The 25,625-nt window shown below is 40.9% G+C and overlaps 1 protein-coding gene across 1 annotated transcript in view; it reads left to right on the forward strand.

Annotated features, from left to right (window-relative positions):
- The window catches only part of rxfp1 (relaxin family peptide receptor 1), a 49,815-nt gene that overhangs the window by 13,932 nt on the left and 10,258 nt on the right, over nt 1-25,625 (forward strand). Inside the window, exons 3-11 of the mRNA XM_076738344.1 lie at nt 14,918-15,001; nt 18,206-18,311; nt 21,615-21,686; nt 22,598-22,669; nt 23,194-23,265; nt 23,525-23,596; nt 23,763-23,831; nt 23,937-24,008; nt 24,240-24,311. Of these exons, the coding sequence (XP_076594459.1) occupies nt 14,918-15,001; nt 18,206-18,311; nt 21,615-21,686; nt 22,598-22,669; nt 23,194-23,265; nt 23,525-23,596; nt 23,763-23,831; nt 23,937-24,008; nt 24,240-24,311 (691 nt within the window). The remainder of the gene's footprint in view (nt 1-14,917; nt 15,002-18,205; nt 18,312-21,614; nt 21,687-22,597; nt 22,670-23,193; nt 23,266-23,524; nt 23,597-23,762; nt 23,832-23,936; nt 24,009-24,239; nt 24,312-25,625) is intronic.

The following is a 25,625-nucleotide window of genomic DNA, read 5'->3' on the forward strand; positions in this document are numbered from 1 at the left end:
CACAGAACACACACCTGGGAATCGTTGACTGCAACCAAAGGTGGATATAGGGTAAAGGTGGGCATAACAATTGATGTTATGTATTTCTGCCATGACTTACTGTATGTGCAACCCTGGTTATAAAAAAAATCACTGCATGAAAAACCACATTAACAACCAGTAAACCCCTGTGATGTTCTTTGATTATCCGCCATTAACGGCCAGTTTACGGGGAATTTCGCCCGCTCAGAATATCGTCGGGAACGGACCATCTGTCGGCGGGGGGGGGTGGTTATAACTGTGGGAATAACTCTAATTAGCACATGAATGCTACCGACGTTGATCTACTCAGGCTGGCCTGCTGGCTTCACAAACAACCATTGGATGATTCTACAGGCATTTTCAAAGGAAACCCTCATGTGATTGGATAGCAACTCCAATCACGAGTGAGTGATCATGCGAATGGATGGCAACTCTGCTGTTATTGCTCATCTGTGCACCACAAAAAAAGGGGGTTAAATAAAAAAAACTTACATAAAGGGACTCCTCTGTCATCAAATGTGACGTCACCGCCTCGTTGTGGGACGAGTTCAGTCTGTAAAACACAAAAAGTACAAACAGGTCATGCAGCGTTTACATTTAGGGGTCCAATCACATGCGAGATCACGCTCTCAAAATTTCTCACCAGACAGGAGCATATAAGTTCAGATACCTACAGTGTATCACAAGAGCCCTTTCTGTAAAGATCTGGGGCCTCATTTATAAAACATTGCGTAGAATCCATACTAAAAGTGTGCGTACGCCCAAAAGCTGAAAATGGCATACGCCAAAAAATATTCGGATTTATAAAACCGTGCGTACTCACACCTGCATGCAATTTTCCCTTTATAAATCACACTCCACCTGGAAGACTGCGCAGGTGGATTCACCTCACATCCCGCCCCCGACACACCCACATTTTACCATGAATGGTCAATGCAAAGTACCTCATGAATGGCTTTGCATATAAATATGCCTGCTGATCAATGGCATTTTACGTTCGATCATGGCAGAAAAAAGAAAAAGAAATTTGAAAATCGAGGTGCTTGTGGGTGAGGTGGAGGCCAGAAAGGATATTTTGTTTGGTGGTCACAGTAGTGGCGTCACGAATACAATAAAAAAAAAAAAAAAAAAATGAGTGGCGGCACGTCGTCACCGCAGTGAATAGTTCCAGTGCCACAGAGCGATCTGTGGCAGAAATTACAGATCCCTACACTACTGTGCGTCAGGATGAATGAGTCATGTGCTGACCCAGACCACCGTGCCACTACATTCGTCAAGAGGTACAAATAATTTGTACATTGAGTGAATGCACATTTTTTGGATTCACATAAGCAAATTCATTTTCACTCGGAGCCCTTATAGCAATGTGAGTGCAGTCAATTGTGCCAATTACATTTGGGAATCCGGACATTGCTGCAAATTGCCTTTTAATGCTGGCCTGTTCACCCACAGTGTAAGAAAACCTGATTTATCGACGGGTCATTTTTATAATGCCATCCAAAACGGCTGGCATTATGGCGCTGAGGGATGGCTGCGATATCCCAGACCTAAGGACATAATTTAACTGAATTATATCATACCCAAAAGGGGCTTTAGACAGACAATGTAACATTATATAATATTAATCATATCAAACACTGACCTGTCGGCTAATTCCCGCTGAAAGGAGCCAGTCGCCAGAAACCCCAGAGTGGTCAACACCTGGATATGCACCGGGATGGCGCGGTTCCGGCGGGTGGGTCTAACACTGGGCCCAGTTCAGCACATAGATCCAACAGCATCGCTCTAGGGAATCTAAATCGGCTTATTAGCCAGTCATCATCATGGGCCAGGAAATCTCTGTGGTCCCTAAAACTTCTCTCCATCCTGATCCTACCATTTGCGTGATCTTCCAGCAGTGCCAGCGCATCCATTGTGCAGCATTACGCACGAGTGTCACCGCACTATTTATATGCTTACTCAGCAAATTGAATGATTGTTACACACCTTGTCACAATTAATATTAATCCATCAGTGCCATCCACCGCTCTGTATCATTTGAAGATGGAAGTATGATATATGAACATTGTGCATACAGTAGTAGGCCTAACGGCTCACTAAAGGAACACATCTATAACACTGCAGACTTGGGTGTTTATGATTACGCTAGTCTATAAGTCTGATATGTGATGACGTTAAATGTATGAGATCAATCTGGCTTCAATTCACCACCTCACCATCTGCACCGCCAGTTTCCCCGTCTCCAAAATGTTCGTACGCAAGCATCAAAGTTGGCGTGCGTGCTGTAGACGTCTTAAACACGTTAAATACTGCTTCACAAATACCAGTTGTGAAGTCATGGAATAGTTGAAGGACGTTGCTCAGTATTTACTTCATGTTAGAGCAATCGGGTAGCATTCTCCTTTGAGTGCATTTACAAAGGCTAAAATAACATTTTAATTGAAGTCTGTTGTTGCTTAATTAAGCATGCTTTTGTTCTAACATTGCAAAGCAATGATGCAAATGAAACAGCCTCTGAATTTGCTCTTTGATTTTCATAAAACTCTCGTTACCCCATGGTAATAAGAATATGCAGACTGTAATTGCTCTTGATGGGACCCTTATACAGTCAGTCTAAATAATAATTGTGTCTCAGTGTGATCTAATGTGCCGTTGATATGAGACGTTATTGTAGGGCCAAATGAGAAGTGCACTGATTGATAAATAATAAAATGTTTAATTCCGAAATGAAACATCTTGAAAACATAAAACAAACTCCCACTTAGTCATTTCTGCCATTAAACACATGTGTGTAACTGTGTAGTTGTTGCCTTTGTGAGTTATTTAAAGGTCTTGGTTTACCAGAGTGAAAAGTTTACATTCAGTGTCATAAAGCATTTGCAAAAGCCATTTTTTTTTAATCCAGCATTGTTTTCATCCATGTTTACTAGCTTCTCTGCCATTATTGGTGAATTGCTGCATTTCTTGGAGCATTGCCATCACCTGTGGATCATTGGCATGGTGTGTATCCCGTGCATGCATGCGTGTCCTCATGTGCATTGTGTGTATGTATTTTGTAAAAACTTTATGTATCAGGGTAGGTTTCATGAGCATAAATGCAGTCAAGTCAAATCAAGTTGGCTTTATTTATATATCCCAAAAGCACAAAGTTGTCTCCTTACCAGCTGTACAACATACAAACAGCCTCCACACTTTGCTCTTCAGTGGGAAGAAACCCAGAAAATCAAATCAGCATCTAAAACGCAAAGCAACAGTTCAAGAGTCCTATTATCCATTCTTATGAAATAACCTCTGAATGCGCTGCCTTTAAAAAAGCAAACATGCGTAATGTGATATGTTCCTCTCATGGTTAAGCTGACCATGATGTGCACACAGACTCAGCCTATCTATCTTATCCTATAAAGCACAACATGAAACCGTCATAATCCAGCACTCTGTCTCTTTGACATGAGAAAAACACTGTGGCATTACCGTCGCACCACAAGTACACAACCCCTGTCCAAGCCATCACTCACCTGCTAAATCTTCAATTATCAGCGCTTCCAGAATGAGATAAATTGGTGGCTGCTGAAAGTTTGACGACACGATTGGTCAGACACACAATCACACCTGAAAATACCTGTCCATTACGTCCTCCGGCTCACTGCGACTGAGCGTTGATTACTGTGGTTTGTGCCAATCATCCCTCAATCACTTCCTGGCTCCCTCCAGAGATCAATCGTCGAGCCCTGCGCTCACCTTCCTGCTTGTGTAGACAGCTCTGTTAGTTATCTATTTAGGCAGATTCTTCAGTGCTCAGCGCTCCGTGCCGTGGTGTTCCAGCGCTGTAAGCCTAGAGATCTCTGATGTGTGCTGTCTCTTTCTGTTGCCACTTATTTTTTCAACACTTTTATGTTGATGAAGTTGATAAATTTCGAGTTTCTGGAGTGTGTTTGTTTAGAAGTCAGTGGCAAGTATTTGTCATGTTAGTTGTCCGTAAGTTTCATGCTAGTTAGCAACTGCAGAAGATTTACATCCTAATTAGTATGAAAGCTACTTTCTAGGAGCTACTACTAAATTCAAAGTATTTTACTACTGTTTTTAGTAGTAGCAGTATGCTTTCATGATGTATTAATGGTCTTACTACTGTGAGTTAGCAAAGGTGTATGAGATTTCTTTCGTATTTTAGTAATGAGAGTAAAGCAGGTGAAAAGATTTTATACTTAAATTATATTTTTTGAAGAATGTTCTGCGTCCACTTACTGCTATTTTTGCCGCTTTCAAGTATACTTAAGTGTACTGAAGTAGTCTTTGAGTAATATTTGAGTATCCTGAAGTGTGGATAGTTGTTAAATCTGCACAACTATAAGTATACTGAAGTACACCAGTGAAAATCTGATTTCATGAGTACTCAAAACACACTTGCAGTACAACTGTATTATATACTTAAATATACTTAAAATGATGTGAAATTAAAGTACACTTTAAGAACTTGAAAATACATTTCATAAAAGCACTTCATGACTACTTCTAATACTACTGTAAGTATTGCAGAATTACTGTATTCATTATTAATACATTTCAGTGCAACATTTTTTAAAAGTATGTGTCAGATGTACTTTAATCTTGAAAAGTGTGACTTTTCAATACTTAAATTATATTTCTAATACACTGAGGTACACTCCTTTTTGACCTGCGAGGTAGGTAAGTGAGCAATAAGAAGGCTTATGAAGTGGCACCTCCTTCTTGATGCTAAATTAAAACAAGAACTAAAGTGTGTTTCTCTTCCTCATTTAAAACCCATCATTGCCAATGCAGTCACCCACATTTACACCTGTCTTGAACAGGTGAGCAGAGGACAGGTTTTGCCCTTAACTCTCTTATTTTCTTCTAATAATCTCATTCTCCGCTTGGATGGCCAGCAGTTGCCTTATCACTGAGGCTGTCTGCTTTAGACCTTTGGAAAAGGATAATACTCAGTTTTCAAGTTTTTCCTTGTTGTGCTCCAGACAAACACTGTGCCGAAAGGAATTTGCCACTCTGCTTTTGAGTGCTGTTCTTCAGCCAGTAGTTTCAGTGTTTTTTCCGACAAAATGTACTGCAAAGAAACACTCAGGGAGAGAGTCTTGCTGGAGCATTTTGTGGCATATGAGCTCCAGCGTAACCAGGACCCTGACATGGATAATTTCAGGAACATTTCTGGATGAAACTTAATGTGTGAAAAGAACTTAAGTGGAACCCCTGAGCTCCTTCAGTCAGTCTTTAAAGACATCTGCTGTTCATTTGTTCCAAACCCTTAATTAATTTTACCCTTTTTTGTGCTAAACCTTTGCTGGTGTGACACTGGTCTTAACAGGTTAATTGTCATAGAGAAGATCAGGTTCAGTGACGCATGAGGCGAGCCATGCAGAGTCTACTGCACTGCGGTTGCATCATTTCAATCCCATTGCACAGTGGTGATGATCTCGAAATGAAAACCAAAGGTCCCAAAGCAGAATTGATCCATCCAACTGTATCAGGTCACTTTGTTCCAGTCTGCTGGAGTAAAAACAGTGTGCATGTAATAGAGTCAGGCATGCAGAAGCGAAAGCTTTTCCCAGATAAGGTTGGAAGTGTCTTAAGTTATTAAGTGTTCACACTCGCTCCTGGCAGACGAGAGTTGTTCAAATCCCTGTGCAATTCGCTCCAAGTCGCATTTTCTGAGGTCTGCCAGCTACAGAGCCTGAAGCATATAGAACAGCCCTCTGTCCAACTTAACTTGACATATTTCTCTGTTACAGCCAGATGTCGTCTTTTTGTGTAGCAGCTGCGTCTTTGTGGAAAAACAACTCTTCTCTAGATCCTAGAAATGTTCAAACTGCTCAATTATGACATGAAATGGTTAAACACACAGGACTGCTGTCGTTCTGTCCCACCCAACGACCTGATTACATTCACTTGGCGTCTCAGACGTTACCTGATTAGACGACTAGAATGAGCACCAGCAGGGGCTCCAGATTGAAGATTGAGAGTCACCGCTCTGCTGTGTAATTGTGACTCAGGGCTGATGTCTGTTTACGGTGCTTTCAGAAGCAATGTAGGTCAGAGCTGTTGTTTGAGGTCATGTTTCTGTGCTCTTTTGATAGACCAGGTTCATTTTTGCACATTCACAACACCGTGTTCCAGTTGGAGGATGAGCCTATAGCCCTGACTGCGTGTCTGCAGGCGTCTTTTTGAGTTTGTCTTCAAATAGTCTTCAAACAGGCTACGTCTCAATGCTCTGTCCCTCACCCTCCTTCGCCCTTTGTGAAACGGTGGCCGTTGATCTCTGAACCACGATGACATCGTCCGCTTTTCAATAATTGCTTTGATTGAGCTTCAGTCTGTTTGTGCGATTTAACTTCTGTCTGTCATCATAATAATATCCACTGAGTCACAAATTAATCTGCCTTTGAAGCCAAAGTTCAAAGTGACTCAGTGAAAGTCTGATTATTTCACTTCCATGGATTATCAAACCGTGGAATCACATCTATGGTTTACTTCCCCTCTAATTAAACTGTTGACTGAAAATACTTAAATAATATCGCAATGGATGCCAGTGACTAATTGTAAAGAAATTAAATATCTTGGATGTAGCGAGTTTTAATAAGTGTCACTTATACCCAACATCTCTGAAGATTCACAAACAGAAGGAAAAACAACCCCAAAAATATTCAAATTTACTTTGTCTTTTGTTTTCTCTGATGCAGTTGGCCTTTGGCTAAACCCTCCTCCCAAACAGTGATTGTTTAATCATAGCTTAGCAATCGAAACCAGGCAAATCAAGCAGCCATTGTTTCATTATGTTCGAGTGGTCGATATGCCATCATTATCATAAGAAAACAGCCCATCTTCAGCTTGATGGCTAAGTCACTCATCATACAATGTGAAAAAGGGTTATATTGTTCGGAATATAATGTGTATTTTCTTTTGCTAAATATACAGCCTACCTGTAGTGTAGATGAGGAGCAGAGACACGAGAAGCCAGCTCATGTTCATCAGTTGTATTGTCTGTTTTACCCCATTGCATCCAAGCTACATGCTCTTCAGGTTGGATGAGTATTGGTGGATTGCTGGATGTCAAGATCAGTGCTCTTTTACGGTTCCTGAAATGTTGCTCTGTTTGTCTTTTGCCTCAGTTCTTGTTGGCCTGATGATGAAGGCTTCGGTAACTGTTTGCTTGTAGTGTGAGTCATATCCCTTCGATAGCCAGGCTTCCATAACCTTTCGAGTGCTCTCCGGAAAACCACCCAACTGTCTTTTACATTGTCTTGTGTAAACTTGACGTTATTGTCCCAGAGGACTGGACTCGGTTTGTTTGTGATCAAGGTGTCGTTCGTATATCTGCTATGGCTTCATGGTGCCTGAAGAGGAAACTACCACGCCATGTGACCTTTAAGATAGACCTACCATCAAATGTCCACTTGAAAACTGTCACTCTGGAAAACAGCTCATACTTGTTCACTGGATGACAATATGTACCAATGAAATCAGTCTCTTTAACAGTCCTCTCTCTCTGCCTGGCATATTAAATCAAGGCTCCATTCTCTTCATAAATTCAGCATTAAACATTGGTTTCTACACTTTAGATTGATCCCTCGCTGACCTGTTTCAACAGGAAATACATCACATTAAGCAGGTAATGATACCATCTCATGGGAGCTTATCGGTATCGGTGAGCTCAGCGACTCTTCAAGGTGTAAACAACATGTCGAAGATTAAATGGAACCCCTCTGGCAGTCTGCTCTCGACTGACTTAATACTTATAAACAAGGCAGAGGATCCCCATTGATGCTGAATCCCAATTAGATTTTTTCAGGTTCTGACAACCAGGATAAAAGAGACAAAACATGACTGATGTAATTTGAGTGATGAGCAAATCAGCAGGGGCAACGAGGGGAAATGTATTTTTTCAAGCTTACTGACTATGTCTGTATCATGCATCTCTCAGCTTTTACCCAATGCTCCTTTCAGTAAGTTAGTGCAACAGCTGCCAAATGTAACAGAAATTAAACAGATGATCACTCCTAAATGTGGGGTGAGTTTATCATCTAGCAGCAAAATTCATTTGGAGTGTTGTTTATGGCCACCTGGTGAATCTAAGTCCAATACTGACTCTCTTTAAGCTGAGTTTTTGGTCTCTACCAACTGCTGAGGGATATATCTGGCTCTTGTATCGCTCCATGTGCCACTATGTTCACCAGCTAACCGACTAGCTGCTGTTTGGTGCTGAGCAGGTAGTGTAGAGTGGTTATTTAGAGATTTATTCTGCCAAAAACTGCACCATGAGAGCCGTGACAATGAACCAAAACAGTAAAGTTGCCACAGAGCAAAACAATATGCTAAAACTCACCATAAATCATAAAGTTTCAGGTAATAATTCTCTGTACGTTCATCATGACAAGCAACGGCTCTCACATTGTTTTCTCATTGTCATTTGATACATTATTACTATGAAAATATGAATTACAGCCACTTTAAACACACAAAAATAATCCAGCATATAACTGGTTACAAGATTTTACCTGTTTGATTCTGTGACACCAAACAGCAGCTTGAATAATGCACACTGCTCTCACCATTGAGAGATTTGTTGTAGATGTGTTTTTAATGCAGCATCAGGAACCCATTTATCATCGCAGTTTCCATCACGGCTTTTTATTAATGCCACTTTATGACACCACAGAACTGCGAAAATCAATACTAGGCCCAAGGAGCATCATATCATGATCAAACAACAGCTAATCATTAAAGGTAGAGGGTCTTCAAAGGCATCATCTATCATCAGGAAATAGGTGAGTCCAATTAGCCATGTTATAAAATCCGACATGATCAAAAACCAAGCCAGCGGAGGAGGGAAAAGGAAGGGCAGAGTAACAAGACATCAGCAATCAACAGCAAACTCAATCACAAATCCCAAGCTGTTTCTCATTTGAAGCTTGTGGTTTCTAAGAGGCAAATCGGTTGCAGCTTATCACAAACAACACACTCGCTCTTTTAATGAGCGTGCAACCTTCAGCCATTGATATTTCCAGGAGTGATAGGGTGTGACAGCAGAGATATCCATCAGGAAGCACTCAGTGTTCAGCTTTTGGACACAGCATAATGCACAGGCCTCGACCTGTAGGTGAATATGCATTTTAATACATATTCACTGCGTGTGATTAACTATCTGGATATCTCTCACTTTGCTCAGTGTTGAAAATTTGTGTGTCCTATATCCAAACTCACATACCTGGAAAGCTTGTTAGTATTATTAGTAGAACGCTGCTTTTATCAAAGCTGATAGAATCACAACATCTGCGCTTTGTGAGATTTGCATTTCATACTCAAACTGTGGCGAATGTGTGAGAGACCTCGCGCAGCCTTTGAAGTATCGCCACCCGCAGAATTGTCAAATGCAAAACGTGAATCTACAGTAAATTACATAAGGAGGGTTTCACTGCCCTGGCGCTCTTCCTGCAGTGGCTTTGATCACAAACCTCAGCAAATTATTTAGCACTACTGCATATTATATATTTCTATATTGTGCACAAACAGGTTCACAGATTGGTTTCTGATCTCCATCTACTGTATATAAGGGAGTTTTTACAGTGTAAAGAGGCATTTAGACAGTGATGAGCAGTTCAAGCATTTTTTTAAATCAGTAATATTAGAGCGACACGCACAATGTCACACACACCCCTGCCTGGACGATGCTAAACTGTATGTACACCAGAGTCTGCACTGCCAGACTGAGCAACAGTTTTTACCCCAGAGCAATAATTCTCCTGAACCAATCTGCCACACAACACAAAGTTAGGACTATAAGATTATGCTCTGGAGTATATATCAGTAGTCGTGTGAAGCTACTGCCTGCACCGTGCTGATATGATTGCACTAATTGCACATTGTATCCTGAATTTCTGCTGATGTTCCACACAAAACTGCTGTCCACACTGTTACTTTAAAGTCAGTCACACTTCAAAACCATCTCACATCCAGAGACATCTAAGACTGACCCATGCACGCACAAGGCACATCGTGTCTTACTTCCTTTTCCACGTCTTTTTATCCCTTTTATCGACATTTATATTTGATATTTTCACATTCGACATTCATATTCCGTTTGTCTGATGTATCTTGGTACTGCACACTGAATCTTATTGTAAAATGAAACGACAGGTATTTCTGTTTGTAAAAAGAATCAACAGCCATGCTGCCTGCAGCTCTGTGAAGCTGCATTCAGGCACAGTGGTGCTTTGAGCTAAATGCAAACATCAGCATGCTAACATTCTCACAATGATCGTACTGCTGATGTTAGTTTTTCTGTTAACTGGCAAACACAAAGATCAGTTGATGGGAATGTCATTAGTTTTTGCATTTATTTTGTCATAAACCACTGTATTGTGCAAGCTGAAATTATGACTTGATGATGGCGCTAGATGAAAGGTCAGGGGATTTAAAGGACCAGTGTGAAAGATTACGTGAGATCTAGTGGAATGTAACATACATAAGGGTGTTTTCATTAGTGTACAGTCACCTGAAATTAAGAATTATTGTGTGTTTGTTACCTTAGAGCTCTTTATATCTACAGAGGGAACAGGTGCTCATTCATGGAGCCCACCATGTTGCATTGCCTTGTTTCTACAGTAGCCCAGAGCAGACAAACCAAACGCTGGCTCCAGAGAGTCTTTTGTTTCGATCCACAGGTTTGGCATTGGAGAGGTGAGGTGAGAGGTATTCAGCTGGTTGCCATTAAATCCCACACTCTGGTCCTTTAAGTGAAATCCTCTGGGGACCATGAATGTATCAGATGTCAGGGCAATCCATCCAACAGTTGGATGCCAAGATATCTCAATAAAAAATCAAAAACCCTTCAGAAAAATCACCAAGTGAGCAGAATTCATCCTGAGGGAATTTCATGTCAATCCATCCAGCAGATGTTGAGTCATTTCTTATGGGCGACACAGACTCCGTCTTTGCAGCATGTTTTTGCAAACCAGCTTCACTGTGTTGTTGTTGTTGTTCCAAATTCCCAACCCAACATTAGATACCTATGGATGCTTCAAAGCATGGTTTTCATTTCATTAAGGCTTCATTAGAAACAAAAAGAGCTCGATTTTCATTTAACTTTCACCAAACACTTTGTGCGTATTGTGAAGACCAAACAAACACAGTAAATGTATTTTGTACCCCATTAAACATTTGAGAAGCCTCTGTTTGTATAATTGAAACTGCTTTGTTTACAACGGCGCTGTTCTTCCTATTATCCTTTTTTTTCTGGCTGATTGCTACCTTTTACTGCCACGGCTGCTACCGCCCTTCCTGACTTGAACTACTGGCGTACGTGTGCATCGTTGCTTGTGCTCATAGAAGACCTGATAAACTCAAAACAGGGACCAACACATCAAAGCATTGCTCTAACTATATAAATCAACCTAATTTATCCCTAATCACCAGACCAGTATTCCTGGTATTACTCGGCTCCTCCTGTGATTTATAATCATCATAGTATCTCTGTTGTTAATCCTGTGCAAATTTGCCTTTATCCCCTGTCTGTTGAATAGAAATTCATTAAATTAGGCAAAGACAAAGAGGGAATCTGAACATTTATTCCATTTTTTTGTACTTTTTATCAGAGCAAATGATTAAATGCATCTGTAATATTTTGGTGACAAGATCAAGAGGCTCCTCCAGCTACTGAGCGTGGAGACCCATTTGCAGAAGGACACAGTTTCTAATTCATCAGTAAATTTCACTGACCAGACTTTGTTTAGTTCTTACATGCAGCACACGGCAAACAATTTATGTGTTCAACACATGAGACACAAAACTGCAGCATGATTTTAATGTCATATACACGCGTATCAACCAAAGACTGACCCCGTTTAGAGACTCCTCTCATGACTTGGACTTCTCACTTGGTTGGGTGCAGAGTTATACATGTAATTCAGGTCAATGACGTCAGGTCGGTAACTCCTGTCCCAAATTTCCCACTGCATTAACCTCTCTCTGAATCTTCTGTTGCTTTTTCCTAACATGATAATCTTCTAGAAAACAGACTCAGATAATGTCATTTCGTGGTCAGTTGGTTGACGAGACTCACTGATGCTAAACGTCGCTATGCCAACATTGTCGTTGTGAGCACGTCTGCTTGCTGCTGTTAGCAGGGAGCTCAGTAAAAGTACAGTGTCAGAGGCTCTCGACCTTGCTTGTGTGTTCAAGAGATATTACATTATTGCTGAAGAACCACCAAGCCCCAAACAATTACCATTCACTTCCTGCCTTTGTCTCTTTCCCGCGCTTGTGATTGCAGATTAGTGTCACCTGTCCCTCATTTGTCCCCCCCCACCCCCCTTGTGTTTTTAGGCAGTGTGTTTTCATCTGCATTCATGGTTGCAGAATTTCATGTCGGCTTTCTGGTCTCTAATCAGTTAAATAACCTTCTCCGCCAGCTCCCGCAGTTCTTGTTCCAGCCTGTTTTGTTTTTCTGGAATTAGCTTTTGCGTCATTAAAAACCCACCTTTTGTTTCATCAACTGGCCTGCATGAGAGTCCTGCTTGTGGGTCCTGTTGTTGAACTAACAAAACTTAACAGAATGTCAATGCAAACAGTCCTTTATTGATGTAGAGGACACTTTCCACCCCAGAGAGACGCACTGAATATAGACCGTGTGAGCTTCGCCGTGTGGCAACATTTGGCATGCGGATCATGAATGGAGCTTCGTTCGAGGCCTTAGCCTTGCTATCAATCAATCATTTCAGGGGATTGTTGAGGTGACTTTTGCCACGAGCACCAGATCTGAATGTTTCATATATCTGAGAGACGCAATGACTCTAAGATTCCAAATAATGTAATGGTAAAATAATTTTTACACGTATCTCCAGGGTGGAATTATTAATTCAAGGTAATTCTCTCAGAGCCTCGTTAACAGAGTCTGATTAGTGGTGTGAATATGGCCATTATCTCTGTGGTGGTAGATTTTACTGAAGTAAACTTCCTCTTTTTTTAAATATTCAGATCGACGGCAATTTTTTTCACTCACACATTGTTTCCCACCATATATGTGTAATAGTGATACATGTAATTGAATAGCAGAGGTTATAGACTAATGAAGAGTTAAATAACGGTTGCCTGAGAGAGAAACAGCACCAGCACAGTGACTCTAGGATTAATTTCTGGCTGAAGTTACAGGAAAGCACTCAGGTTTTAGATGATGGATTGTTGGAAAAAATGCTTTTGAGGGATCCTCTGGAATCTGGATTTGGATATGTGGCACATGAGTCTGCCAGAGCAGGATAAAGGGCTTTTATCCTGTTTAGTCTGACCACCTCAAATGCATCAGAGCTTCAGAAGGATGAAAGTGGAAGTTACGTGTCTTTTCTGTCCTGTGAGGAGCACACCTGAAATCTGAAATGATGTCTCTGCTGGATGTTGTTTTCGTAAAGCTTGCATGGTTCTTGTACAGTTCCGATCGAGGGAAAAGTAATAGTTTAAGTCAATTAACTCACCATTTGAGTTAATATTTAAGTCATTTTTCAGTCAAAAACTCCAAACATGCTTCAAGTTAAAGTGAGAATTTGCTGTTTTTCTCTGTTTCTCAGTCTGGACAAAACAAGACAAGACAAGGTGAGTGTCAAGGTTCATTCTTGACCTCAGACACAGAAAAAGATGTTAACTCAACGTCTAATTGAAAGCTTTCATCCGCATCTCACAGTCCTCAGCGGACAGAGACATGGACACAGGAGAGAGGAAGAGGGGATAACGGAGACTGAAAGAGGAATAGCAGTGATCAGATAAAGGCAAATAAAGATGTAAATATGAAACAGCATAGGGCAGAATAAGGAAGAGAGTGGATTTTAAGCATCTGCAGGATCGTGCACATGCAGCCTGAGAGGTGGATGAAGGGATGGATGGGAGGATTGAGGAGGATAGAGCTCAGTTGAGAAAGTAAATGAGAGCCAACTGAGGCAGTGGGTGAGGCAGATCTCAATTGAGGGAGGATTTAAGGGGTTTTGGAGCAGTTGGAAAGAGTTTGAGGTGTATGGATACAGCAGCACACTTTGATAGTCATTTGTTTGTTGTTATTGAGGGTTTGCGCGTTATCTTCCAGTGCATGCAGGCAGGAAATATGAGGGAATAGTATGTGCCAACAGAGAGTATTGTGGATATAGTGAACATGTAATTCTTTGTTCTGTGTTGGTGTACATTTGCAGGTGAGGTGTCAAATAAATCCATTCGTCGCAGCCTTGTTTAGAAGCTTCAGGTCATTTTGTTCCATTCTTATGATGTATGCCTGTGATCAACTGTTATTATTATTATTACCATTTGTGTGTTTAAGCCAGTTCACCTGGCACTTACCTGTCTCCGGGAGGTTGTGACAGCAAACGATGAGCCGATGTTTCCTGAGTCACAGCAGGCTGAGCAGCCCACAGCAAACATTTAACTGAGCTGTTTCACGTCATGATGATGCACCAACCACTCGGCTGTAATGTGACCTGTCCATGGCTAAAACATTGGAGGGAGATCAAGTCATTTTTGTAGCACTTGGGTGTGTCATCTTGATATATTTTTGATTCATAACACATTTAAAAGGATGTTCAAATACAGTTTTTAATGCAACAAAGGCAGAATCCGTACTACATTAGATTATGACTCTAGCAAATAATGTCATCCACAAATGCTCGTATTGTGCACATGGCCAATCCCTTTATGTATGGTGGCCTGTAGTCATCATAACGCAGCAGGAGTGACCTTAATCTCACCCACAGCAAAATGTCTTTATGTCACACAAGAGTGAGGAGCGACAGACTGAAACATCTGAACAACCCTTAAGTATACTGGACTATAAAAGGTGTTTTGAGGGACAGCTGATGGGTTGTAATCTCCGTCTTTGTCTGTCTCATTTTCTTCTCAGGAGATAATAATGGATGGCCTCACCTTTTCGACAAGTATTTTGGAGTGCCGAGCTACAACGCTGGGGCCAAGTCCAATGTTTGCTGTAAGTACTGCTTGATTTGTGCTCATATACAAGTGCATTGTTCTTTTTTTACTCTTTTTGAAAATAATTAATGGCCATCATTGTCTCTGCAGTGACAGTTTTTGTGGTCCAAATAGAAAGCTGCACAATGCTGAATTGCTGTTGTGTTACTGTTTTTCTATGAAACAAAACTGGGTGCCAGCGTGATAAGGACATTTTTTACATCTCTCCAAAGTTAATCGACACACACCTTGATTGATTGGCTCACCCCCTCATTCAATTGCAGACACCTTTGACACTACAGCATCAGGGTAATCCATCACTGTGGCCGAGGAGCCATCAATTACATTTTGCATCAAAGATACATCACAGTCATATCAGGTTAGAAACTCCTGACAAGACAGGAGGCTGCCTTGTGTGTCTCTTTTCTGCCTGTCAAGAAGGTTAAAGCTAAAGCTCAAAATTCAGCCTCACTGCTTATCAAATCTGTTTTTTCTTCTGCATATTAAAAAGTTTCAGTCAGAGTCAGTGTTGTCAATTAGAGCCCAACCTCTGGCAGTCACAGTCAATCCACAAGGGCTGGTAGAAGCTGTGGAAAAGAGCTAGTTGGTATGCGTCCGAAGCTGTTTGACCATCCTGCAAGCAGCTTTGATGAAGCATACTGGTGGCTCAGCAGCTCAACAGCCTCTACTCTGTAACCAAGACAGAAGCAAAACATCTTGTGAATTATCTACAGTGATATTAAAAAGTGAGAGGGCAGAGCAAGATGAGAAATTGGGTAAAACCTTCAATCACGCTTGCTGCTGATGTTTACCTGCTGTGCTTTGCCAACATAGTCACACCCGAGAGCACAACAGAGGCAATGAAGCGATACTCAGACTATGCATTGAACTCTTCCCCTCTGGAGAAATAGGTTTTTTTTTGTTTTTTTTTTTAAGAAGTGTCGCAAATTTATGTCACACCCAACACAAAGTGTGTATCCAGTACAAACTGTCTTTCGATGAAATCTGTTTCTCTTACCCTATAAAGTGAAAACGTTTTACTGCATGTAAATTCAGCTTCCCATTAGTCAAGTCCTCTCTCGCCACGTTTGAAAAGTTAAATTATCTCAAATTAAAAGTGTAATTACTGTCACTTTCTCTGGTACTTTCAAGTAAATGCATTTTATTTTGACAGCTGTATATTTAGCCGACCATTGGTGTCAGACGTGATATCTGTGAAGATGAATAATGCATGCGTGGCCTAATTGTCAACACTGTCTACTTTTAATTTGCAATCTGTTGTCAGTTATGAAGCTTCAGATATAAAAGGCCAAACGAGTCAGCCGGAAGCAAATTGTCAGGTTTTGTTTTTAGCAAAGACATCTGACTGATTTGGCTTTTATAGTCACGTTATTATCAGATGTACAGTATGAACAAAGCTATTTGCATTTGGGTTGTGCAGAGATGCCGTCCTCCCTCACTCATGGAAACTTACAGTCACCCTCACTGGATGAAGGTCGTCTGTGTGAAAGTGGAGGTTCCTCAATTTCAAAGCACCAGCCTGCTTTGAACACACGGCCTCTGTCCGACCGCCACACCGAACTCAAGAGGAATTACTCCTTAATTTATCATTTGAATACTCAAACTCCATCATTTCTTGCATTGTAACTGGAATTTTGGCCAGGAAATACAGTCCAAAGCTAGAGAGAGTAATGCAGATCGCTCGGTCTGCAGTGGTCCCTGGTTCGCCCTTTGTAGGCATGCCACTGCAGCTTGTGGCCTCCATCTGGGCACCTAGATTTCTGCTAACACTGGACTTTTACAGATCTTAATTTTATTTTGATTTAATGACTTTATTTTCACATTCAACATGATCTCCTGTTCAGGTTTGTAGGCAGAAGACCTCTACATGCAATCTGTGTAATATGCAGACTTACAAGCGAGTTGCTGCTGCAGCTTGTCTACCTGACAAAACCTGATTCACCTTCATCTTCAGGTCCAGGTTTCCACCATCAAAGCTAATTTACAGCACAGTGGTCTTTAAATCGCACTGGTCACACGTGGATCAGTGTGGGAGACTCCACCAGGAGCTTTTGTCCCTAACAATGTAAACCTCTGCACAGCATTTAGTTACTTTAAAATCTCAAGAAAGCTCAGCCTGTCCCTTAACTGAACTAGACTCAGAGCGCATTAACGATGATCACCATGAGCCCTAAAGGGTTGAAAAAATCTATTAACAGAAACAGTGTTAAAGTCACCCTTTGGGTACGCTGGTTATGATTACCAATCTGGAGAGACTCTCCAATCCCTGCTACTGTTTGTTGTTTTCTCTGTTCATCATCCTCTCTCAAGCCTGGGTGTCCATAAATATGACAGATAAACACTGCAGGGCTACATTTTTATGACAGCACGATTCGTAAGATTTGTGCAAATAAATGGCGATATTAATTTACCTTGAAATGCTCTCCCTACCTTTTCCTGCAGCCAGTGATATACATTACTGTGATAAAGCTGTGATTCATTGGCTGTATTTCAATGGAGTTCAAGCCCACGATGCAACATCATTTGGTCACAAGGACATCTGCTTTTCTATTGCTGCTTCAAGGAGATCTCATATTATTCTCTCAATCCTTCTGGAGCTTTTATGCTTCAGCAGCACCTTAAACACACGTTAGAGCTATAGTGCGCTTATAGCTCTGTGTGTTAGACTATTTCAGTGTTTTATTGTAAAACAAATTAGCTGTATTTGAAAAAGTGACTCCCTCCTGTTCTATTCAAACCTATGCATTTGCACAGAACATCCCTGCTTTTCAGATGTCTTTTTTACTAAATCAACAGTGATTGTGAAAGCATTCAGGTGGCTGAAATGGGAGCTGAATGTGATTTATCTCAAATGTGTAGCAATGCAAATGTCTCTCAATGGGAAGCCTTGCATTAGCTGCCCCTTGTGGCTAATTCTGCTGTGTCCTCAAATAGAGAAGCCTGGTTAAACAATCCTGTCTGCTCTGTTTCATCACATCGTGCACATCTAAACCAGGATTTAAAACATAATCAGAGCTGGCTTAGTCTGGGAATAATTATTAATCAATGTGTGTCCGTCTGCATGTGTTTATCCGCAAGAAATTCTGCTTCTGTTTTTTCCCCCATAAGTCCTTTAATGAAATGAGTTGCATGAAGTCTTGGCCCTCCGTAGGATTTATAATGTATCCTCTGATGTCCCTTCGCTCTCCCCTCCATCTCTCAGTGCTGGGCGTCGTTCCTGAGCTCTGCCAGTGCCGAGACCTGGAGCTGGACTGTGACGGCGCACAGCTTCACGACATCCCGCCGGTGGCGGTGAATGTCACCATGATGTGAGTGGAAAATATCCCCTTTGTTTTTAAGTATCCTGAAGCTCGAGGAGCTCATCCTGGGCTGTCACAGCATGTGTTTCAGCCCCCCAAAACACCACCCTGCCATTGTGAGCACCTGTCATCACCTCCAGATGAGTTGTAACTTACTTAAAGCCAGAATCTCTGGTGGGAGTGGGAGTAACAAATGCAACCCCTTCACTTTCAGTCGATGAGTCCTGTGTGTCCTTGAAAGTCTTGTGTCTTTTATGGAGAGTGTACAACTCAAGATTAAATTCTTTTGTCTTCTTAACATGGACACATGAACTTGTAGTAATTCCAGAGTTTGTCAGTGTTTGATGACAGTACATTTGACCTCTTTTCAGTCTTCATGCATCATTTTAGGCTTTTTTATGTGCATGAGAATTAACACAATTACCAGGCAGACTGGCCTGTCCTCATTCTCTCTGACAAAGTGTCTGCCTTGTCATAGCAACATCTTCTTTATGACACATTTGGGTTTTGTGATGTTTTGTAGTCGCCCCACTTTCTTCTCCTCTCTGAACCGCACAGGTGCAACTTTCAAAGAGCCTGTCCCTCTTAAAGTGCAACCGCGATTCCAAAAAAGTTGGGACGCTGTGTGAAGTACAAGCAGAATGCAATTATTTATGAACGAGCTGTTTTTACTGACAGCAGCTTTACAGTGTTCTTGAGCCCATGTAGTAATATCCTTTATGCCCCTTTCATACCCAATCATGATACTCTCACCTGTTACCAATCAACCTGTTTACCTGTGGAATGATCCAAACAGGTGTTTTTAGAGTATTCCACATCTTTCCCAGTCTTTAGTTGCTCCTGTCCCAACTTGTCTGGAACCTGTTGCTGCATCAAATTCAGAATAAGCAGATATTTACAAAAATCAATGAAGCTGATGAGCTCAAACAGTAAATATATTGTCTTTGTCAAAAAGGATTTTGCAAGTTATCACATTATGTTTTTTTGTCATCAGAGTTGCACAGCTGACCAAAGCAAGAGACTTTTGTGATCCATCTAAATTTAGATTTAGAACAAAAGACAAAAACAGCTCAGACTTCCCTCAAGGTTTGGAAGTTTCCAGTCGTTTGTTACTTTCACGGGCAGCGCAGCTCGGGATCGGTGACAAAATAACTGGAACACCCACAACAAATGTAATGTCTGTGTGAGCAATTTGACAGTGGACATGAAATATTAAGGCTTGGCTTGATCGTGGCTCAAGGAAAATGTTGCAGACACCAAAAGGACGTAGGTTTGTTCCTTTTAGATGCATGAATGTGCACACCGAATGTCCCACCAGCCCACTAATGAACCATGTTTTACATTTCAAAATGTCCACAAATTCAGCTCACACTAAAATAGTTCCACAGCTGTTTAATGGGTTGCCATGAACAATGTGAGAACTACACGTTACAAACAAAACAAAACAAAACAAAACAAAACAAAACAAAACAAAACAAAACAACTGTTTTCTTATTTCCAGAAAGTTGGAGGTTTCTTTGTGGGTCAGCTTTCCCTGTAAAGTGACATGTGTTGTTGTGTAAGTGAAGTGTTAGTGTAGGCGGCACTTCCTATTGTCAGTTGAGCCCTGGTTGCCATTGCAGCTCATACTGTGCTGTAGCTGATGTGCTTTTATTCTGTTTGCACAAAAAGATATTTCATAGCTGCTCACTGTTGAAAGGATCTGTCTGTGTGGAGCAGGTCAGGGATGCAGAGCGAACCTGTTGCTTTCGAGTGCTGTGTTATGGACTGTTTGTAGCTTTAATGTTGATAACTGATGTGCTCTCTGGCTACAGGTTGCTTGCTAGAGTCAAATTTACTGATTTGTTGGTAAATGAAATCAGTCTCATTCATGCGTGGCCTGAAGGATGCACACAGTGAACCTCATACAAGAAACACTCAGATTAATTCTTAAATGCCATCTAAGTGAGAGGATAGGTGGCATTTACCAGTTTTCTCTGAGATACAGCACACTGCAGCTCTCTCCACTGAGAAAAAACTCTCATTTGACCTGAAATCATAATGTTCTCACTGTATCTGAATCCATTTGGAGATGAAATATCGACCAAAATGAACTTAAACTGAATATATGACTAAGACATGTCGACCACACTGTCATCATCATGGCTTGACAGCCATGATGATGACAGTGTGATGATAGTTTTTTTGATAGTTTTTTTGGATTCTGATAGTTTTTTTGGATTCTGTTGGCACAGCAGCTGATGCAGCTCAGGGGTTGTTGGGAGAAGTCTCTCACTCCGACAGCTGCCTCAGGGTCTTTATGCAGATGTCCAGTATCATCCTGTGTTGGAGCACACAGTGTAACATCACCTGCCGCAGGCTGGAATAGAGGCCTGCAGCAGTGAGTCCTAAAGCCCGGAAATGAATGAGCACGGTTGCACTTCTGTTTCCTCGTCTAGAAGTCGGTGGGTTTTTTTGAATAGGCTTTTAGTTGGAGGTCTGAAAAAAAATCAAAGATCAAATCTAACCAATATGAATGTACTCTACTCTGAAATGAGCAATTTACATCAAGTTTGCACACGAGTTTGATAAATTTATCTTGTAACGTTCACAAACCTCGTAGAAGAAATGAAAATTTAGGATGAGAATAAACCTTCTGACATGAGGTCCAGTGTCTTTCTGGTAAGAAAGCTTGTTTCCAGGAACCCTCCTTGTCAGTGTTGCTGAGTCATGTCATCGTCAGTCGGACACCGTCACAGAATGACGTGTAGTCCAATGAGAGAGTGTTAACAGTCGGAAACTCTTACAAAATGTGACCACTCATGAGTGCTTGACATGACACTGAGCGAGTGGATGAGCCTTTAATCAGCCGTTAATCCATTAAAAGCTTTGGAATCGACTGGACACGCTGGGTCTCTTTGGGACGATAGAGCAGAATTAAAAAGACTGACGCGTTTTCAGATTTGATTTTCTGCTAATTGAGTGAAAGAAGGTCATTTGATTCTGCTGTGTTTTTATTTCAATGCGATCATTTATTCAAAGCTGTGAAATATTTTATATCTGCCTGCTGTACTTAATTCAGTTTTCTTTTTTACCTTCATAGTCAAACTATTTTAAACGATTACACAGGAGAACCTTACCTTCACGCTTTCTGTACCCAGAAATGTAGTTTAAAATATCAATAATATTCACTCAGGCTTGAAAACCCCATTAATGAGACATTTTACGTCTTTATGACTGAAACCTACATTTTAAAATTCTTACCGTGACAGTGCATGTTCAGGTGTAAACCTCGTTCTGTGTTCTCATTTTGAGCCTCCTCCTGTCCTTCAGGTCCTTACAGAGGAACCAGCTTCAGAAACTGAGAGCAAACACGTTCTTTAGGTACCAGAGCCTGCAGAAACTGTGAGTTCCACACGAATTATGGCTTGCATTTATCTAGTTATATCATATCCTGTCTATGCGTCTGTGTTTTTATTTTTACATTACTCACAGTTCCATTACTGTCCTATCTAATTGCTCTTTTTATTTACATTTATTCAGTTTTGTTCAGATCAGTATGCAAGAGTATTATTAGAATGCACGAGAGGCTTCAGTATCCATTCAGTGAAGCATAAATCACTCATGATACCACAGAGCCGAGACGATGACGAGCCTTTGAGTGACAAATACACGAAAAGAGTTTTGCCAATACAAAGCTGATCCGTGTAGGACTAAGACGACTACCGGGAACGCTGACAGGAGTGATTGTTCTGTTCCACGAACGGATTCATTCATCGCAGACTTACGTTGTTTATCAAGCTCACGCAGTGCCGCAGAGTGTGGCAGCAGAGAGTGGATCTGATCCTCCGCCAGGAACCGTTTGGCTGTGTCAGACTGTCGGCCTTCAGCGGCTGCTCTGACGGATTGACCAGATTGAAAACTTCCCAGTGATGCACAAATAAACATCAGAGAGAACTGGCAAAATGCAGGAAGAAAAAACACAGCTGTGGGTGGAGGTTTGTGGAGCTCACAGTGTGTGCTGTAGAAGAACACGCCAGGAATTAAACAGATCCATAGTTGTTATATGAAGTATTCATTTCTCTGTGCTCGGCAAATATCCATATCTAAAATCCTTTCTTCCTGTAAATAAAGTTCTATTTTTCACTCACACAACTAGATTTAAGCACTCTGTGTGTGTGTGTGTGTGTGTGTGTGTGTGTGTGTGTGTGTGTGTGTTTCAATCAACCAAAAGGCCCAAGGGATATTTATTTTTCCTTTCATTGTTCATATTGAATTCAAATGATTCACCGAGTGTCTTGTGCTTTTTTATATAGATATCTGCAGCACAACAGGATTCGAGATGTGAGTCCTGAGGCATTCAGGGGCCTGTATAATTTAACAAGACTGTAAGTTTGTTTATTTTTAGAACCGTTACCACTCAAACAGTTGTATAGGCTGTAAATAAATGAAGCACTCAGTTCAGGCAGACCTTGGAAGGTGACCAGGAATCAGCTGTTATGCTCATGCTTCATAATCAGCAGCTTATTCTCACGACTGTGTCTCAGTCCTACTCAGACAGACTCTTTTAAATCGCATTGATCAGTTGTTCAACCCAGCCTCTACCTCATTCAACATTCAGCTCTGGGATGATTGGAAATGGGACGATTTGGGAGGATTTTTATTGCCTCACGACTGAGGAGGCTGGTTATACACACAAAGAATATAACAGGGTGAAGTGTACGGAGAATCCAGTAATGAACCGATTGTAAACAGTAAGTCTGAATTCAGAAATGCAGCCGGAACACTTGGTTGAAACTATCACGCAGTACTTAAAAAAGGATCAGAGAGCCAGTTTTCCCATTAGCTCATTGAGTGTGTTCAGAGAGCCTCCTCCTCAGGTAACCTTCCAAACTCGTCTTTCCTGTCTTAGATATCTGAGCTATAACAAGATATCTGTCCTGAAGCCGGGGGTGTTCCAGGACCTGCACAAGCTGGAGTGGTTGTATGTTTATTCTTTACTGCGAGAAAGTCCTGCACCAAAGGAATATAAAATGCTCCATGCATAGTATATGAGGATATTTTTCTTTATGTAAATATTGGTTTGCCAAAGGCACAGATGTCTAGTTGTGTCATAAATAATTCCTACTATTTAAACAAGTTTTATTATCTTTTTCTTGCATTATTTTATTATTATTGCATTCTTTTTAATCAATATTCTGCAAATGACACTGAAACTGTTTTCCTTTGTTTTTTCATTGTAGGATCCTGGAAAATAACAACATCCATCAAATATCCTCCATGACCTTTTCAGGCCTGAACTCCCTTGTTTTACTGTGAGCTTTTGATTTATTTTATTTTTTTCTGTCAAGTCATCAAACGGTCTGGTATTAATTTGTTATTTATTGGCTTTGTTGATAAGTTTTTATTGAATTACTGTTCCTCTGAGCGCTGACGGGAAATGCAGTGCGCCTCCTGACATTGCGTCTCATTGATTGTCAGGGTTTTGCTGAACAACTCTTTGACAAAGCTGGATGACATCTGTCGGGAAATGCCGAGACTCAACTGGCTGTAAGTGAAATGTCAACAAATCAGAAGCTGTCTTGTCATAAAAGTGACATGTTTTTGATGAATTTATTCTGTCTGCGTGTGTGTCCTCTGTGTGTGTTCTCGCAGGGATTTGGAGGGAAATCTCATTGAAACCATTGGAAATGTCTCATTACACTCATGCAGTAAGCTGACAGTTCTGTGAGTATACATTTACATAATTCAGTCCATGGCAAAGGCAAAGTTTTTGCTTTTAATTAATTTGTCTTATATTTGAATTTCTGTGAGAGGCTTGCAAATCAGCCTCAGTTTCTCTAAATTTGAATCACTGCTACTAGTCTGAGCTTGGTCTCAATGCTGACAGTGATTCATTAAATGGGATGAAAAAAGTAGTGAAATGATTTCCTGTATCCTTTTCTGTTTTATTGCCAGGGTTCTGCAGCGGAACAGGATCAGCCACATACACGAACAGGCTCTCTCAGTCCTCCAGAAGCTCGGAGAATTGTAAGTGATTTTTGTTTGATTGTGCCGTCGAAACTGTGTCGCAGAAATGTCACAGCTTTTATGATTGTGCCAAACAGAAGCTGAAGTGACTCAATTTAAATGTTCATCATTCTGAACATAAAGTGATGACATTAGAAACACCGGTAGAAGAGAAGGAACTGAGGGAAAAGCAGGGAAAAATACAGTAAATACACTTTACAGCGAGAGGGTTTGTGAAGCCTTTGGAATAACTTGATTTCTGCTTTATGTTTTCCCCAAAAAGTGATCTTGAAGGCATCGCTTTAACATTCATGGACTACGCTCGAAGAAGTTTGTGAACTTTAAGATGCAATAATGTTATTCAGATACAACTGGAAGCAACAGCTGACAATCAGGGACACGAGTCAGATGATGTCACAGTCAGAATAAAGGCGTCATTTCACAGATACGTGTCATTCTCTTAATCAAGTCCATTTCTTCTTTCGTGCCACACGAGCTGTGAGGTCTGAAGATGGTTATTCGGGGGTTTAGCTTGTTTGTGCTTCAGTTTAGTTTTTTCTTGAATTTAGAGCCACATGTCCTGAACATCTGGGCAGATTGTATATGCGTTTGTGGTCTCCTAAATTCTGTTAATGAGTCTCTGGACTCATTACATTTCCTCTTGACCGACCCTACATCCAAGATTTCATTGTTTTATTTCCACTAAAGGTTTTAAGATGTTAATCGCAACTTGCACATGTGCTCCGTATTTTAGGTACAGTTGCACAGTGAGCTTGTGGTATTGTCTTTCTTGATTCATGAGTAGTTACCGAGTCTATCTGCCAACATCCCTGCACTTTTAAGTCAGAAAAATAGGAATATAAATAGGAAGATGACAAGAAAAACAGCCATTTTTTTAACTGTTAACATATTTTTCCCTTTTTCTTCTGACTCATGAACACAGGCAACAGGTTAAGAGCTGCAAGAGATGCCTGCAGATGTGTACTTCTTACTTTACTTCTTTACTGTTTGCAGCTGTTTGTCGCACCGTTAAGTATTGCACGGTGTGTTCCTGTCACCTTCGCAGTGCAGAGTGCCCTGTCTGTGTTTTTGTGTGCTTTATTGTTGGCTGACACTTTTGCAGCCGTTAAAAGCCTCTTGAGTTTTAAAATTCTTGCTCTGAGTCTTCTGAAATCTTTATTGATTTAGATGTTTTTGTCTCAGTGGATCTTTAAAGGACAAACAGTTTGTGGAGATCTTTAGGCCAGACCACATGTCTCCTTTTTTAACATCAGTCGATTTCTGAGAGGCTTGCATACATTAAAAGGACGGACTGCGAATGCTTAAGCTGCGTAT

This window comes from Chaetodon auriga, chromosome 9, assembly GCF_051107435.1.
Source record: "Chaetodon auriga isolate fChaAug3 chromosome 9, fChaAug3.hap1, whole genome shotgun sequence".
NCBI lineage: Eukaryota > Metazoa > Chordata > Actinopteri > Chaetodontiformes > Chaetodontidae > Chaetodon > Chaetodon auriga.